An 18,826-nucleotide genomic window follows, 5' to 3' on the forward strand; every position below is an offset into this window, starting at 1 on the left:
ATGTGGGAGGAAAGCCCCAAGTGATGCAGGTCTCAGATGTTTATCACTTCAGTGAAACCCACGAGCACGGGTATGGTGCTGACAAACCTAGAAACATAATCGGGGCGAACCGGGATTCGAACCCACAATCATAGGTTTCTGGCGTGCCCCAGGGACGCAAATCTGCACAGCAAATGGAAGCACCTTCGGCGACTGGGCCACCCTATCCCCGAAATGCAGTTTATAACACGTCACTATGTCACGGTAAACTCCAAAGGGTACACATATGTATATATATATGATATCTGAGATATTCTGAGTGTCCATCTCGAGACTGAATGTGACGGAGGGCTTGGCGATAATGTCATAGAATTAGATACTGCCAAGGTATGGAAGCATGCAGTCCTTCATTTCAAGTTAATTCAAGTACACAATTCAATAAGTTGTCCTTCAGTGTTGTAACAGCGATAATCAAAACTTATCAAAAGTTGAGCTTCATATATCAACGAGCTGTCTTACTATTCCTTCATTATAATCAAATCTCAGTGATCACATCTTAAGATAACACTTACATAATCTTGTCATTACATGATGTCATCAAAATTATTGTTATATAGCATTCAATTATCAAAATCTTTTAAAACATAAATATCTATAGTCTTGAAGGTAATTAAGGTACCGCCGTTTACTGCAATATCTGAAAAACTATTGGACCTACTCCAGTCAAAATGGGAATCACGCACGTACGAATACGGTGTTAGCGTTGGGCGTCTCAACATGCGTGATTCCCGTGCACCCTTTCGAGTTGAGTTGATTGGTTCAAATGTGTCATATGACCCTGTGACGCAGGGGTAGCATTATGCAAATGGCTGTTACAATGAAAGCTCGTTCCAGCCGTGACGAACAGGTCTGGTTGTTGATGAAATATAGTGATAGCTAAATAGACAGATTCTTTATTCATGCACCGATTATCTTTAAATGTAATATCCAGTTATGTATGACTGTTTACTAATCTCATACCATCTTTGACTGGAGTAGGTCCAATAGTTTTTCGGATATTGTAGTAAACGTCGGTACCTTAAATTACCTTCCAGACTATAACATGATATATGAATGAAGACATGTCATAAAAAACATTCATGAATTTTTCCACTCAAAAGGTCATCCAACAGTTCACAAGACAGAAAAGAAAAGAGAACCGAAAACGTATAATGAAACCACTAAAAATGATGCACAACAGAAAATATATGTCTTTTTCTACCACTAGACTGCAATGTTGACAATAACAGAGTTAAGATGAAGAAAGGTCTGTAGAATCTCAGACTATACCTGGAGCAGGCCCGAATATAGTTACTGTTGAAAGATGAGAACATACACGTCATCATCGGCAGGTTCTTACATATTGTATGTCATACACATTCAAATTCTTAATTGTTCCATGCATCCTAAACATTGTTTGTCGTATGCCTGCCATAATCCACAAGTCCTCCGAAGTAACATCCGTAGAATGAAGACACAGACCGTGACGCAAAACATCACCTTGCCAGCAACCATGTACCGACCTTCCGAAGCAGGAATGAGGCATCAATCTGAAGTTCTCGGGGAGTATTCAGACACAAGTGTTCACAATTTCAAACTCATGTCACAGCGTGTAACTATATTCTTGAGAAGGCCACACCAATCATCTTGTTTTACTGAACAACCTATGCTAAAATTTGCAAGAAATAAAAGGCTGTGTTTGAGCCAAAAAATACTTTCTTGGGCATCTTTTCTCGTAGTTGTTCAAATGTTGTTTCAAGGGAAATATAAAAGGAAACGTGAATCAACCTTTCGAAACTGATTTTTTAAAGATGTTTTGCCTCCTGTTTTGGGCACTGACAGCGGAAATCAATAAAACAAGAATAGAATTGTTTGGCCTAAAATTCGGAAATATAATGGAATTTTAATTTCCCAGGAAAGTAGCAAAAGCATTAGCAGGTATTGGGAATCCCTTGGGACATCTGTTCACATCAAAAGCATTTGTTTGGTGGTTCCTGTTCTTGTGTACAGTAACCTTGAGGAAAATAAGGGTGCTTCCGTCGCCATAGGTCTTTTCTAAATAGACAATCTCATCCAAATCACATCTTTTACTCTGATTTGAACATCTCACACCATTGTCAATTTGACAAAAGTACACCTATTTGGATGCATATGTCATGGCACTCAAAAGACAAAAGTATCCAAGCCATTAGTATTCTCCATGTGGAACTGCCTGTTAATGTCCATTTTGAAGAACAGAAATCAGATATTTTGCTTCGAATGCTTGACTCACTCATACATTTTGAAGCAATATCAACTAATTAGAATGTTCACTTTATGTAACCTCCTACAGAGGATTCCTCAAATGTTTATTGATAGAGGTATCGCACCAGAGTGAGAGATCGGATTTGAATGAGACTGTGTCACCAGCTTCCACCCATCACACATGCACATAGAGGGACTGTGGTCCTGACCAGATCAGAAGGTCAGTGTCCGGTAGAGACTGTGTGAAAACTAATCCTGTGTGTCATGAGGCCCAATGCCACTACATATATGTCTACTTGCCTTGTCTTGTCGGAGCTAATGAACATGGTGAAATAGATTCAGACTTATTCATTGTCATTATAGCTTATTCATTGAAAATGGTTTTAAAAGAACAATTGGGATTATTATTTTCTAAATAACTTAATCAACTTGTCGTAAGAGGCAACAACTGGAATTGGTGGTCAGGCTTGCTGACTTTATGATGCATGTCATCACATCCTAATTGCATAGATGAAAGTTCATGATGTAAATCACTCGATTGTCTGGTCCAGACTTCATTATTTACAGACTGCCACCATATAGCTGGAATATTGCTGTATGTGTTGTTAAGCAACAAACAAACACACACACAAGCATGTAATCAAATACATGTATAATGAGCATGGCACAAACATTCTGCACATTGTAAACACATTTTTTTCAACATCAAAAAGAGGCACACAGCAATATCATCCACACCCAGGGAGTTATCTCCAATTCCAAATTTGTATCTTTGGCAGTCAAATTGGGAAAATTGCTATTTCGTTCAAAACTGGGGTGTATTTGTTCCTATTCTCCGAGATCCAGAGGTATTTTAATGTTGCATACAAAGAAATAATGTAAAACTAAAGCTTGTTCCCTTTATTGGTCCTGTTATCAGTGGAAAAGAAGTCACCTCTGCAAAGCCATAACATTAGTGTGATAACTATAATAACATGACTTGGGAAACTATTAAGTACAATTTTGGGCATATTCACTGACATCTGGTGCAGACTTAGGGCCAAATGTCATCTAGGTAGGTATGGATAATTCCTTGCAGACTCATATCACCCAGACCTGTACATGCTAGCAATAGCACATAGACCTGAACAGCAATATCATCCAGGACTGTACAGCAATATCACTCAGATCTGTACAGCAATATCACCCAGGGCTGTACAGCAATATCACCTAGGTCTGTACAGCAATATCACCCAGATCTGTACAGCAATATCACTCAGATCTGTACAGCAATATCATCCAGATCTGTACTGCAATATCACCCAGATCTGTACAGCAATATCACCCAGACTGTACAGCAATATCACCCAGATCTGTACAGCAATAGCACATAGACCTGAACAGCAATATCATCCAGGACTGTACAGCAATATCACTCAGATCTGTACAGCAATATCACCCAGGGCTGTACTGCAATATCACCTAGGTCTGTACAGCAATATCACCCAGATCTGTACAGCAATATCACCCAGGGCTGTACAGCAATATCACCTAGGTCTGTACAGCAATATCACCTAGATCTGTACAGCAATATCACCCAGGTCTGTACAGCAATATCACCCAGGACTGTACATCAATATCACCCAGATCTGTACAGCAATATCATCAAGATCCGTACAGCAATATCACACAGATCTGTACAGCAATATCACCCAGGTCTGTACAGCAATAGCACCCAGATCAGTACAGCAATATCACCCAGATCTGTACAGCAATATCATCAAGATCCGTACAGCAATATCACCCAGATCTGTACAGCAATATCACCCAGGTCTGTACAGCAATATCACCCAGATCTGTGGACCCATGAAGATCCGGGGTAGAGTAGGTATTCGGCAACCCATGCTTGCCGTAAAAAGCGACTTTGCTTGTCGTAAGAGGCATCTAAGGGGATCAGGTGGTCAGACTTGCTGACATGGTTGATACATGTCATCGTATCCCAATTGCATGGATCAATGCTCATAATGTCAATCACTAGATTGTCTGGTCCATACTCGATTATTGACAGACAGCCATCATATAGCTTGAATATTGCTGAGTGCAGCGTTAAACAACAAACAAAAAAACAAACAAACCAGTGTGGGAATCAAAACCACTTCATCAACTTGAGAACAACCACTGCCACCTGCCTACATCCTTGCTCATTGTTAGTCGCAAACTCCAGCCGCTTAAAAGGATTCCACATGAGCCATACATCCAGACTGAGCCAGACACTGTTTGTATCTGTCACATACAACTCAGAACACTGATCTTGTGAGCCACCTACATCTCCTCCTCACTGCCACACACCGACAAATACTGCTGTCTGATCAGAGAAACAAAATATGATGACAAACCATGAGCTTCATTCCCATTGCCACGTCATATTGTACATGAAGCTGGTAGCAATATGCCAAGCCATTTCTCAATGCCAAACAAACAAGTCGGAACTAGCCACACACACAGTTATAATGCAAACTCACACAAACACACCATAACGGTAAATTTGTAAAAACTGGCACCACTTATTTATTTAATTCTTCCTTCAAGCTTCAAGAAGCCAGACAAGTATTCAATGATAATACAATTCTCAAAAGTTTGCCGTGAATATGACAGAATGATTCTCTGCAAGAAAATTCTTTGAAGATTAGAATATTACTTCTCCAAAATTATTAAGAGCCCTGGATAACAGAAAACCTGGTTAGTTGTTTTCAAAACTGCCGAGAGAGATACTGCAAAACTGTATGTATAACAGTACAAGACAAGCAGGTGATCCCATGTTAAAAGTCTGTTTCTATAGAAGGGTGCTGTTAGTAGTAGTACTAGTGTCATTGCCACAAGCCTTGTCTAGGGTTAGGCACAGAGGTGGATGTGTCTAGGGAAACGGGACTCTCAGAAAGACTAGCTAGCAGTGCATTAAGGTTTGATATCATTAGATACTTTAAAACTTGTATAATATCTTTAAAAAATTGTATAATTCTTTTTATCATATTTATACAAATTTTAATTCTAACAGGCTCCAAAACAAAAAAATATAACATTCACTTAAGTTATCAGTTCAATCTGAAAACATCCTTTTTTTCTCTTTGATATTCAGTTTTTGTGGAATGGGAACAGGTAATATTTTTTTTAAATCAAATACTTCGACTCAAATTCCACCTGGACAGTCTAAAAGCACTGATATCCACTAATGCACTGCTGAAAGTCCCACAAAAAAACATCCTTTCAAAACAAACCTCCATGATGATGTAGGTTTTTGGTTTGTGTTTGTAATAAACAAAGTTTCCACACCCCTGTGTAACAAAACATGTCAATCAAAAGATTTAATAACAACTCAAAATGTCTTTCAAAACTGTGCTTATAAAAAATAAATGTTATTAAAAGAAAATCAAAGAGACTGAGATATTTAGTGAAAAATATAAACAAGAAATATACTAAAAAACCCTCATGCAATAGATTTGACCTTAAATTGGTCTCAAAGAACAGAAACGTTTGGACAATTTTTCATATAGATGTTGAAACAAACTTTCAAAAAGTAATATTATTCTGATCTATGTACTAAGTATGCAAAGCAGGACAATCCAGTTAATATCTACCTGACCAAGTTCTATACTGAACAAAGGAAGTTAGGGATCATGAATATTTTTTTTTTTTTTTTTTGGGGGGGGGATATTTATCCAAAAAATATCCCCAAACATATTCATGATCACTAACTTTTTTTGTTCAGTATAGTTATAGAGTAAATTATTCAACAACTACACAACAGTTTAGTCGTATGTGTTAGAGTTATGTCATAAACTTCATATCACATCACCTTTACCGGAACAAGATCAGATCTGCCCTTAATTTACTTTTTCAATATTCTACTTGTTTGTCTATTTGTCTATCAAAGCTTCACCTACTTGCAAACTCTTTGAAAATATGATACCATAACATGAAATACACCCATATTCAAATACTGACAAGCGCGAAAATCTTGACTTCACATTTTTGTATACACAGTTGACCAAAATATTTCTTTTCCTTTTGGGATCATAACAAATTTGTCCCCAGCTCCAGTGAAGACTTATGTAGACTGGTTCCAAGCAGTCTGTGCACTGCATCACCTTTATGTGTGTGGACAGATTGCCATTTAATATTATAAAGAAATAACTATTATAACTGTTTGGATTTCCCAGGGACTGACTGACTGACTGAGTATGGTTTTACGCCGCTTTTAGCAATATTCCAGCAATATCACGGCGGGGGACACCAGAAATGGGCTTCACACATTGTACCCATGTTGGGAATCGAACCCGGGTCTTCGGCGTGACGAGCGAACGCTTTAACCACTAGGCTACCCGACTGCCCCGGATTTCCCAGGGAAGGGTGTTACACATGTCATATTGACAAATTTGTCTTCAAGAATCAATACTTGTATGCCTCCTGGGGAACCAAGAATTCAATTTGAATTCACTGATCCCCTGATCGTCAGGCCTCAAAGGTTAAATTTTTACCAAGTAGACATATGGCTACAAGTATTTTTTTCCAGGTAGGCAGCGGTAAAATCAAGAAGTCAAGCCAATATTGTAGGTAGTCAAATGCATTTGAAATTTACTATTATAATATATACTAGTTACAGCACTAGTCTTGAAATTGTATATTAGTTGAAACTGTACTTGACTTTTGTTATTTGTGACAACAATGATGCAATTTATGTCACTATATTATATAGGTATATCCTTGCTTATCCAATGAGCATTGTCAAATAAAAAAAGCTAATAATTACATTAATATTCATGTATTTTGGTTCATTGTCGACTTTAGAAGGAATTATTTGCGAGTACAATTATCAGCAGACATGTTTTCCAATATCAGCTGTTATATATTTTTGTGTCTACAGATGTGTAGCAATAGAATTTAGTTGCCACAAGATATTTTTCAAGGTAGTCATTTGGCTACCTCTGAATTTTAGACAGTAGACAAACTGAAATTTAGGTCGCATTGGCAACTGTTTTAGTCGCAACTTTGAGGCCTTTTAGTGCTGATTAAGGAAACAAGGTCCTGCACCAAGATAATGTGCCTCTTTGACATGTAGTCTTGCACATCCTTAAGTGTCAAACCCATCGAGATTAATTTCTTCCAAAACCTCTGATCTTGCTCCTCGGCCCAAGCCTACCAAGAGATATTTGTAACCCAGTAACAGTGCAACAAACTCACACCCCACAACCAGTAGCGATGCATCGTCCCAGGGGAATACTTACTTGAATTCATCCGAATCTGTGGACAACTCCTGCTCTATCTGGAGGAAGACGTGCACCTGTAATCATAGCAACGGACACTGTCAGTCAAGGCTATCTCTCTCATTTTGATATAGTGACAAGACGACACACGTTAACATTTTCCCTGTACTGATCAACACAAGGTAAACGTCCCCTTTCAATCTCATATAACATCCTGGAAAATACATACAAAATATATGGACTTGGATAAGCTCACATTGACCAAGGTAATACAGCTTGCTTGAATGAGTGACACCCGTAACTGCTGGAGTCTCCCAGATATGGTACCACCACAAACAAGGGCAAAAGTGAGTGTGGCTCACTAATACCCCCAACCCGCCTAGTGTGTCAGTAGTTTCAAATTAAATAATGGATCGGGTTAGGGTTTGAAAAATTCATAAAAAAATGGAAAATTATTAAAAACAATTTTTTTCTTTTGATTGTACCCCTCCATATGACACAGATTATATGTACTAAGTTTAAGATGAATCCACTGAAAAGTTTAAGAGAAATCATGTGGACAAAGTTTTCGGACGGACGGACGGAACCTTGGTATAACTATATACCCCCGACCTAAAAGGTCAGGGGTATAATTAGTAACGATTATGATCATTGGCTTGTAGGGTTCACTGAAATGCTTAAGGCCAATGACCTGCTTAATGCATTGTTTGTTTGTTGTTTATATTCATCAGAAAGGCAGCAATGCATGAAAGGTAGACATGGTATTTGAGAAGAGAAAACGACAAATTCCATTTTTCATAGAATCAATTTTCTTCATATTTAATGGAAAAAGGTCAAGTAAGATAATCTGAATCACTGTATCTCTTCACATTAAACCTGAGACATGGCAACAACACATCGAGCGAGACCTCCCCTACCATTTCTGTGATGATCGTCGGCCAGAGAGACGTCAGATGCTGGTGAGACATGCGCAGGATGAGGACCCGGAAACACAGGAAGACCTGGGTCATCACGGACGGCACCTGGGTCAGTCGCAGACTCTCTGCTAGACGTTCTGAAGAACAACAGTGCAGAATAGAGATTTGACGAAGTTTTAAGCAGTTGAATGACAGGAGTTTAATACTGGGCCTTTATCAATAACACCCATATCTATGTGAAACCTGTCTGGTCCACCTACCTGAGACATCTCTTTAACTATGCTCACCTTAAAATCACCCCCTCTTCAACATCCCTCCCCACCTCATTCATATGAGCATCCTCTCCCCCCACCCAATCCTATCAACACTGTGGCCTATTGATGCGTTCCGCATCACCCCCAAAATACCTCAACCACCCCTTCTCCCCCAGTCCTCCTTGCCTTCAACAGTGAACACTATCTCCAACCACCCACATTAGTATGCCAACATTCCACAACCCCTGAACATTGCCCAAAGCCTGTCAACCTCTCCCAACATCCCCCCCTCTCCCTCAACATTGCCCAAAGCCTGTCAACTACTCCCAACATCCCCATCTCTCCCTGAACATTGACCAAAGCCTGTCAACTTCTCCCAACATCCCCTCCTCTCCCTAAACATTGCCCAAAGCCTGTCAACTACTCCCAACATCCCCCCCTCTCCCTGAACATTGCCCAAAGACTGTCAACTACTCCCAACATCCCCCCCTCTCCCTGAACATTGCCCAAACCCTGTCAACTACTCCCAACATACCCCCCTCTCCCTCAACATTGCCCAAAGACTGTCAACTACTCCCAACATCCCACAATCCCTCAACATTGCCCAAAGACTGTCAACTACTCCCAACATCCCCCCTCTCCCTCAACATTGCCCAAACCCTGTCAACTTCTCCCAACATCCCCCAATCCCTGAACATAGCCTAAACCCTGTCAACTACTCCCAACATCCCACAATCCCTGAACATTGCCCAAACCCTGTCAACTGCTCCCAACATCCCCTCCTCTACCTCAACATTGCCCAAACCCTGTCAACTTCTCCCAACATTTACCTCTCCCTCAACATTGCCCAAACCCTGTCAACTTCTCCCAACATTAACCTCTCCCTCAACATTGCCCAAACCCTGTCAACTTCTCCCGACATTAACCTCTCCCTCAACATTGCCCAAACCCTGTCAACTTCTCCCAACATCTCACAATCCCGGAACATTGCCCAAATCCTGTCAACTTCTCCCAACATCTCACAATCCCGGAACATTGCCCAAATCCTGTCAACTTCTCCCAACATCCACCTCTCCCTGAACATTGCCCAAAGCCTGTCAACCTCTCCTAACATCTCACAATCCCGGAACATTGCCCAAACCCTGTCAACTTCTCCCAACATCCCACAATCCCGGAACATTGCCCAAACCCTGTCAACTTCTCCCAACATCCACCTCTCCCTGAACATTGCCCAAACCCTGTCAACCTCTCCCATCATCCCCCTCTCCCTGAACATTGCCCAAACCCTGTCAACCTCTCCCAACATCTCACAATCCCTGAACATTGCCCAAACCCTGTCAACTTCTCCCAACATCCCCCCCTCTCCCTGAACATTGCCCAAACCCTGTCAACTTCTCCCAACATCCCCCCTCTCCCTCAACATTGCCCAAAGACTGTCAACTACTCCCAACATCCCCCCTCTCCCTCAACATTGCCCAAACCCTGTCAACTACTCCCAACATCCCACAATCCCTGAACATTGCCCAAACCCTGTCAACTTCTCCCAACATCCCACAATCCCTGAACATTGCCCGAACCCTGTCAACTTCTCCCAACATCCCCCCTCTCCCTCAACATTGCCCAAAGACTGTCAACTACTCCCAACATCCCCCCCTCTCCCTCAACATTGCCCAAACCCTGTCAACTACTCCCAACATCCCACAATCCCTGAACATTGCCCAAACCCTGTCAACTTCTCCCAACATCCCACAATCCCTGAACATTGCCCGAACCCTGTCAACTTCTCCCAACATCCCCCTCTCCCTCAACATTGCCCAAACCCTGTCAACTTCTCCCAACATCCCCCTCTCCCTCAACTTTGCCCAAACCCTGTCAACTTCTCCCAATATCCCACAATCCCTGAACATTGCCCAAACCCTGTCAACCTCTCCCAACATCCCCCTCTCCCATTGACATCTGCACCACCTCCCCTCCGCTCCCAACTCACCCTGAATGTCGGGCATGTTTCTCTGGTACTGGTCGGCTTCACTACAGAAGATGGCAAACGACAGCCGCTTCAACATCTGAGCTCTCTGCTCGTACTCTTGTTCTTTGCTGCTGAACAGGTTCAGAGATCCACTCTGGGTCATTGCCACACGTCCTGCAGTCCATCATTACAAAATTAACAAAAAAAATAATATTTCATTCCATGACTTTCACAGTCAGTGACAGTAGCCACTAGTTTGACGCCCGAGTCTAGCAAAATTCAAGTAAAGTAAGCTCAGCTAACAATAGTCCATATGATAGCACCAAGATGGACAAGAAATGATGCTAAGAGCCAACACCCAAGGGTTTGGAACAGACTGTATTCATTTAGAACTATTCACTAGGATCCATATTGTTTTAAAACATAAGTCTTGTGAACATTGGATCTTGAGTGGACTTTGACATTTATCAACACGTGCATGTGTTGGTGCTGACAAACCTAGAATCATAGTCATGGCAAACCATGATTCAAACCCACGATCCTAATGATTCTGGCACTCCTCTGGGATGTGCTAACTCTGCACAGCAAATTCCGATGCCTTGGGTGCCCGAGCCTGCCCAAAACAACGTGTCTTAAAACGATGATCAAACACACCCTATTTCTACTGACCCATGAGATCTTTAAACGTGGTTTTGTCGTGCGTCATGAGGTTGTCGATGACGGTCCTCCAGAAGCTGATACACTTGACGTCCATCTGGAAGAAGCTGAGATCCAGCAACAGCTCCAGAGCTTCCTTCCTCCAGGCCTTCCGGGTGTACTGGTACCCACTGATGTTGGCCAGGATCTGCGAACACGCTCTGAAGCTCGGCAGGTTGTGGCAGCTGCGAATAAAGAGATTGTTGCGCAGTCGAATATAAACAATTAACTAAACTGCGAATTTCCCTTACTGTAGTATGCAGGGAACTAAACATGAATCTCCTCTTATAAAGAGGAAGAAACGTAAATGTGATAAAATATACTAAACATGATTCTCAAAGTCTATTGCTATCAAACCTGTAAGGTGGTATCAATAGTCTAGCTATACTGAAGCTAGCTAGGTGTAGGGCTCGGACGATCAAATTTACTACCCAGGTACCCGACCCCCTATTACCCGACCCTACCCAGGATACCCACTGCAAGTCTCAAGAGTAGGGAACAAAATGTTTGATTGGTAATTGTTTTACCACAGCCCTGGCTAAAACTAATAAGATACATGTATCAAACAGTCAGACTCGATTATATACAGGCCGCTGTCATATAGCTGGAATATTGCGGAGTGTGGCGTTAAACAACAAACCATCCATGGGGCCCCCTTGATGCCATAGGAACCACTGGAGCTGTAAATGGTGTGAACATCACATTGTTCATATCACTAGCAAATATGTTATCTAATCAAGGGAAAGTGAAAATACATTCTCCAGTACAAGGTGGTTTAGATAGTCTATAACACATCCTTATCACCAGTTACCTGTGGTTGCGGAGGTAGGGGAACACGTTGGTCAAGGTGGTGATGAGGAACGGAGCCACCTTGTCCTTCTCATCACTGCCGTACACGACATCCAGCAAAGCTGCAGTCAACTGAAACAAATAGTGTTCACATAGTTTTGAATTCAAACAGTAGCATATAAAACATACGGATTCAGAAAATACATGTATCCATCTTACAAAATGTTCCCTACTTCTAGGACATCATAAGCAGACATGGACAAGTTTCCTGGGAACTCCCTGAGAACATACGTAACCATGTGTTATTTCATCCAGTGTGATGTGAGACAGCGGCAGAGCAACAGGGCTGATTGTGTAATCATTGTACATCTGGAAAGTTTGGCGAGCAGGAAAGTACTGAGAAAATTGTGAGTGACACACACTTGCAATAGTTTCATGATGCAGTTCTTTTTGCAGACAAACAAACCCGCACATGTTGTTTCCTAACTGTCACTCAGTGTCAACAGTCTAATCAGAAAAGTTCACAAACCTGACCTGACACATTCCATCAAGTTGTTCACATAACACTGAGTAGTCCAGAGATATGCTTGCCTTATAACACTACTGTTAGGTAAACACGCTACTCCAACCTTCCTTGTCTAACACAACACCACATGAATCTAAATTTTGAAAAACACTGACTGACACAGCGTTACCTCTTCATCACTCTGCTTCCTACTTATCTTAAACGAACACTTGCAAAAGTAACTTTGGCCTTAGGTAATCTCATCCAAAGGTTAAAGCTATTTTTAGCCACTCTCAAAATCAGATCGACAGTGTTGCCTAGTTGAGCACAGCTAGGTGATGTATTTGCCTCCTCACCTCGGCCAGGATGGAGAGAGCCTGCACGCTGTACTTGGCATCCCGGTCCTGGTTCAGCTGACTCTCCACCACCTTCCGCTCCGCAACAATCACCTCCACATCTAGCACAAGACAATGTCAACCATTATACTTCTACACTGTCAACACCCCAGGCCCTCAACACTCTGGTCCCTCAACACTCTGGTCCCTCAATAACCCAGGCCCTCAACACCCCGGTCCCTCAACACCCCTGTCCCTCAACAACCCTGTCCCTCAACACTCTGGTCCCTCAACACCCCGGTCCCTCAACTTCCCAGTCCCTCAACACTCTGGTCCCTCAATAACCCAGGCCCTCAACACCCCGGTCCCTCAACACTCTGGTCCCTCAACACCCCGGTCCCTCAACTTCCCAGTCCCTCAACACTCTGGTCCTTCAACACTCTGGTCCCTCAACACCCCGGTCCCTCAACTTCCCAGTCCCTCAACACTCTGGTCCCTCAACAACCCGGTCCCGGTCCCTCAACACTCTGGTCCCTCAACACCCCGGTCACTCAACACCCCGGTCACTCAACACCCCGGTCACTCAACACCCCGGTCACTCAACACCCCGGTCACCCCAGTCCCTCAACACCCCGGTCACTCAACACCCCGGTCCCTCAACACCCCGGTCCCTCAACACCCCGGTCCCTCAACACCCCGGTCACTCAACACCCCGGTCACCCCAGTCCCTCAACACCCCCGTCACTCAACACCCCGGTCCCTCAACACCCCGGTCCCTCAACACCCCGGTCCCTCAACACCCCGGTCACTCAACACCCCAGTCCTTCAACACCCCAGTCCCTCAACACCCCGGTCCCTCAACACCCCGGTCACTCAACACCCCAGTCCCCCAACACCCCGGTCACTCAACACCCCAGTCCCTCAACACTCCAGTCCCTCAACACTCCAGTCCCTCAACACCCCAGTAACTCAACACCCCGGTCCCTCAACACCCCGGTCCCTCAACACCCCGGTCACTCAACACCCCAGTCCCCCAACACCCCGGTCACTCAACACCCCAGTCCCTCAACACTCTGGTCCTTCAACTCTCTGGTCCCTCAACACTCTGGTCCCTCAACACCCTAGTCCCTCAACAACCCGGTCCCTCAACACCCCAGTCCCTCAACACCCCGGTCCCTCAACACCCCGGTCCCTCAACACCCCAGTCCCTCAACACTCTGGTCCCTCAACACCCCAGTCCCTCAACACTCTGGTCCCTCAACACCCCAGTCCCTCAACACACTGGTCAACTGGTCACACCTACAACCTTCACTTCTATATTGTTAACGCCCCAGCTGCTCAACTCTCTGGTCCCTCTGTCACACCAACCTCTCTCCTCTATCACACCCACCACTCTCCTCTGTCACACCCACTTCTCTCCTGTCACACCAACAACTCTCCTCTATCACACCCACCACTCTCCTCTGTCACACCTACCACTCTCCTCTATCACACCCACCACTCTCCTCTGTCACACCCACTTCTCTCCTGTCACACCCACAACTCTCCTCTATCACACCCACCACTCTCCTCTGTCACACCCACCACTCTCCTCTATCACACCCACCACTCTCCTCTGTCACACCCACCACTCTCCTCTGTCACACCCACCACTCTCCTCTATCACACCCACCACTCTCCTCTGTCACACCCACTTCTCTCCTGTCACACCCACAACTCTCCTCTATCACACCCACCACTCTCCTCTGTCACACCTACCACTCTCCTCTATCACACCCACAACTCTCCTCTATCACACCCACTTCTCTCCTGTCACACCCACAACTCTCCTCTATCACACCCACCACTCTCCTCTGTCACACCTACCACTCTCCTCTATCACACCCACAACTCTCCTCTATCACACCCACCACTCTCCTCTGTCACACCTACCACTCTCCTCTATCACACCCACCACTCTCCTCTATCACACCCACCACTCTCCTCTGTCACACCCACCACTCTCCTCTATCACACCCACCACTCTCCTCTGTCACACCCACCACTCTCCTCTGTCACACCCACCTCTCTCTGTCACACCCTCCACTCTCCTCTGTCACACCCACCTCTCTCTGTCACACCCTCCACTCTCCTCTGTCACACCCACCTCTCTCTGTCACACCCTCCACTCTCCTCTGTCACACCCACCACTCTCCTCTGTCACACCCACCACTCTCCTCTATCACACCCACCACTCTCCTGTCACACCCACCACTCTCCTCTGTCACACCCACCTCTCTCTGTCACACCCTCCACTCTCTTCTGTCACACCCACCTCTCTCTGTCACACCCTCCACTCTCCTCTGTCACACCCACCTCTCTCTGTCACACCTACCTCTCTCCTCTATCACACCCACCTCTCTCTGTCACACCCTCCACTCTCCTCTGTCACACCCACCACTCTCCTCTGTCACACCTACTACTCTACTCTGTCACACCTACCACTCTCCTCTGTCACTTCACCATCCTCAGCCTCTGTGATGTCCGCCTGAGGTCCCGGCTTCACAGCCAGATTCCGCCTCAACCACGTCGTCTGCTCCAGTGATGACCCAGCAATTGTTCCCACGGCTTCCAGAACCTTCTGAGTGATCTCCTGTAGATCCTTCTGGTTCTTCTTCTCATCCATCGTTGGGGTCTTCTGTACAAACTCATTCAGGATCCTACACACAAACACATGGCAATAGCATCACAAACCAAAGCAGGGATTGGTGTAGCAACCAGACTTTACAAATAAACAAAAAAATACACTGTTTGAATATTCCCCAATCTCCTTCTAAAATATTTTTACAAAGTGAAAACAAAAGCTAATAGAGGCACATTGACTGAGTGAATGTTTCTATGTGTTTAAGATATTTGTTGGCACACCCACAAGACGTCATTAAGTGAGACTTAACACCAGACAGGCCATATAAGCAAATGTCCAAACATGTTTTCAGATGGAAAACACCTAACCCGATATAGTTATCATTGGTGTAAATAAATACTCAGCAAAATTCCAGCTATATGACGGCAGTCGGTAAATAATCAAGTCTGGCCCGGTCATTGATATCAAGAGCATCAATCCACGCAATTGGAATACGATGACATGCATCAATCAAGTCAGCGAGCCTGACCATCCGATCCCATTAGTTGCCTCTTTCGACAAGCATGGATTGCTGAAGATCTATTCTAACCCGTATCATCACGGGTCATGAAAACAATGTTTTGAAGTTGGGAGTCCAAAGCAATGACGTACTCGAGCAGCAGGAACTGGCCCGGGGGAACCAGATTGAGCTGGAGCCCCTCCCTGAACAGCCCCAGCAGGGACGGCCAGGAGTCCAACAACGCCGCTGACCCGGTCTGCTGGATGTAGGCATAGAAGAACTGCAGCATGTTCACTTCTAGGGGGACCACCTTCTGCAACACACACGTTACTTGGGTCACAGATAATGGTACATAGTTACAACTACAGATGCTGGGACATCATTACATCCTTCGGCCATGTCTATTAATCGCCAATATCAATATTATAAGCATAAAAGATATCTCCCCACTGATGTTGGAAGTCTCATAATTCGGAACCATATTATTGACATTAGTGCCCAAATAGCTTATTTCAGTTAAGAAGCTTGTTTTGAAAAAACTGTGGAAAGAAAAAAAGAAGCTAAATAAAGGGAAGCATGTTTGACACAACTTTGACAACAAAGACCATGATTTCTCTTGCTATTTTGATGTGGCAACCAGGTATATTTATCAACCAAACTAATGAACTTTCCTCCTGTGATCCTGATGTGTTTCCTTCTCTTTATTCCATCAACATATCTGGCAGACCCATCTACAAGTATCCACCAAAGATCAAACTAGCAGGAAGTCAAAAAATCAAAAAAAATTTTATCAAGGAATCCACCCCTCCAAACTTAGAAATTATCAAATCGGCACCAGGGCCCTGTTCCACAAAGTGATCTTAGCGCTAAATCGATCGTAACTCCCTTTCTATAACACTGACTAATGACAGTCATAGCGCTAAGATCGCTTTGTGGAACGGGGTCCTGTACCATAACCAGTATCCTTATATCGATATCCACATGAACAGATATGAAAGCTGCAGGTGCGACTCACCTTGCCCTGTCCCAGCTCGGCAGGGGGAGGCTGTTTGAGAACCTGCTTCACGGTCTGTATGAGTGTGTCTGTGGGAAGGACTCTGATGGCAGCCACAAGCTCCACCAGCAACAGCTGGTCTTCACACGGCTGGGGGATCACCTGCAATACAGCAAGCAATGTCCTGATTCCGTCACAATGTCCTGATTCCGTCACATAGTAAACAATAACTTGATTCTATCACACAGCAGATGATGCTGTGGTTCATCACACAGTAAACAATGTGGAAAATAGATTTGTTTATTTGTTGTTTAATGCCGCACTCAGCAATATTCCGACTATATGACGGCGGTCTGTAAATAATCAAGTCTGGACCAGACAATCCAGTGATAGACATCATCATCATCGATCCACGCAGTTGGAATTGATGACATGCATCAACCAAGTCAGCGAGCCTAACCACCCGATCCTGTTAGACGCCTCTTACAACAAGTATAGTCGACTTTTCGGGCAAGCATGGGTTCCTGAAGACCTATTCTACCCCGGGTCTTCACGGGTCTGAAAAATAGTAATAACACACTAATAGTAATCATGTTCTTGCAGCAGTAAGGCCTCATGTAAGCTTTTTTCTCACCCTCTTTGTAACGCCGATAGGCTTCTTCCTTCTGTCATTCCAGGCCACAGCGAAGGCCCCGAGGAGGTTGGTGCCGTGGGGAACAGAGACGGGGCTGAGGAACTCAAGCACCTGCTGCCTGATCACCTGTAACAGAACATACAGACGTCACAAGCAAACCAAATACATGGAAACAGTACATGTCAAGCTCCTACTCTAGCCATTACTCCTAAGCTGGACATATCCCCCTACCCTGTATCTGTATAGCAAGTTTCAACAAGAAATATTTAATGGTTCTAAGTGTCTGCTCCGGTAACGGAAAACAACTTGTTTTCGATATGAAAAATCATTAAAACAAAACGAAATCGAAATAAAAAGAACAAAAATCCCAAATCATCAAAAGGCACCAGTTCCCTACTAGTTCTGCTCCGGAAACGGAAAACAGATGGCTGACAGACAAGCTGATCGTTCCATCCCCCAGTTTTTAAAACCGTCTGGATGTTGAGAAGCATACATGACTCCATCTTCCCAAGGCAAGAGAGTTAACTGACTACAAAAGTCCAGTTTCCACCCTTGCCGAACAAGGCTGATATATACAAGTCTATGCATAGTCCAATCAAAATCGCACAACGAAATTGAAATCCGGTTCGTAAACTGTCAGGCAGATTTCGGTGGATTGCAGGATTAGTGATGCATGTGCACCGCCAACTCGTAAACAGATATTTTCCAAATCTTTTCATGTTTTTAATCAAGGTGCTCACGTGATTTGATGCACTTTGAGATGTAAGATTACAATATAGACCTTGATTATCAATCAGATCGTCTTGACTGGGTGCCACCATTTTGTTTGAAGCAAATGCAAGTGATACAAGAGGTGGAATAGGAGAGGCATGGAAGGTATGGTGGCGCTACGATCGAGCCCAGGAATTCCAGCCTAGTTCAGCAAGGGTGGAAACTGGACTTTTAAAGTCAGTTAACTCTCTTGCCTCGTGAAGATGACATGACTCCAGTAACACAATGTTTATTATAGTAAATTGTGAAAACTCACGCTTTCTCAAATATTCTTTTGACATGGTCACCAGGAATATCTATCAAACACACACATGTACTTCCTCTGGTGATACTGATGTGTT

General features: G+C 43.9%; 1 protein-coding gene across 1 annotated transcript in view; it reads right to left on the reverse strand.

Annotated features, from left to right (window-relative positions):
• Positions 1-18,826, reverse strand: part of LOC139475093 (protein DOP1A-like) — a 59,975-nt gene that overhangs the window by 11,720 nt on the left and 29,429 nt on the right. Inside the window, exons 14-24 of the mRNA XM_071258340.1 lie at positions 17,715-17,840; positions 17,102-17,242; positions 16,239-16,399; positions 15,446-15,663; positions 12,986-13,086; positions 12,147-12,256; positions 11,309-11,520; positions 10,661-10,813; positions 8,420-8,556; positions 7,524-7,579; positions 5,517-5,573 (exon numbers count right to left, since the gene is read on the reverse strand). Coding sequence (XP_071114441.1) covers positions 5,517-5,573; positions 7,524-7,579; positions 8,420-8,556; positions 10,661-10,813; positions 11,309-11,520; positions 12,147-12,256; positions 12,986-13,086; positions 15,446-15,663; positions 16,239-16,399; positions 17,102-17,242; positions 17,715-17,840 — 1,472 coding nt within the window. The remainder of the gene's footprint in view (positions 1-5,516; positions 5,574-7,523; positions 7,580-8,419; positions 8,557-10,660; positions 10,814-11,308; positions 11,521-12,146; positions 12,257-12,985; positions 13,087-15,445; positions 15,664-16,238; positions 16,400-17,101; positions 17,243-17,714; positions 17,841-18,826) is intronic.

Source organism: Haliotis cracherodii, unplaced genomic scaffold, assembly GCF_022045235.1.
Source record: "Haliotis cracherodii isolate W230 unplaced genomic scaffold, xgHalCrac1.p SCAF_3, whole genome shotgun sequence".
Classification (NCBI taxonomy): Eukaryota; Metazoa; Mollusca; class Gastropoda; order Lepetellida; family Haliotidae; genus Haliotis; species Haliotis cracherodii.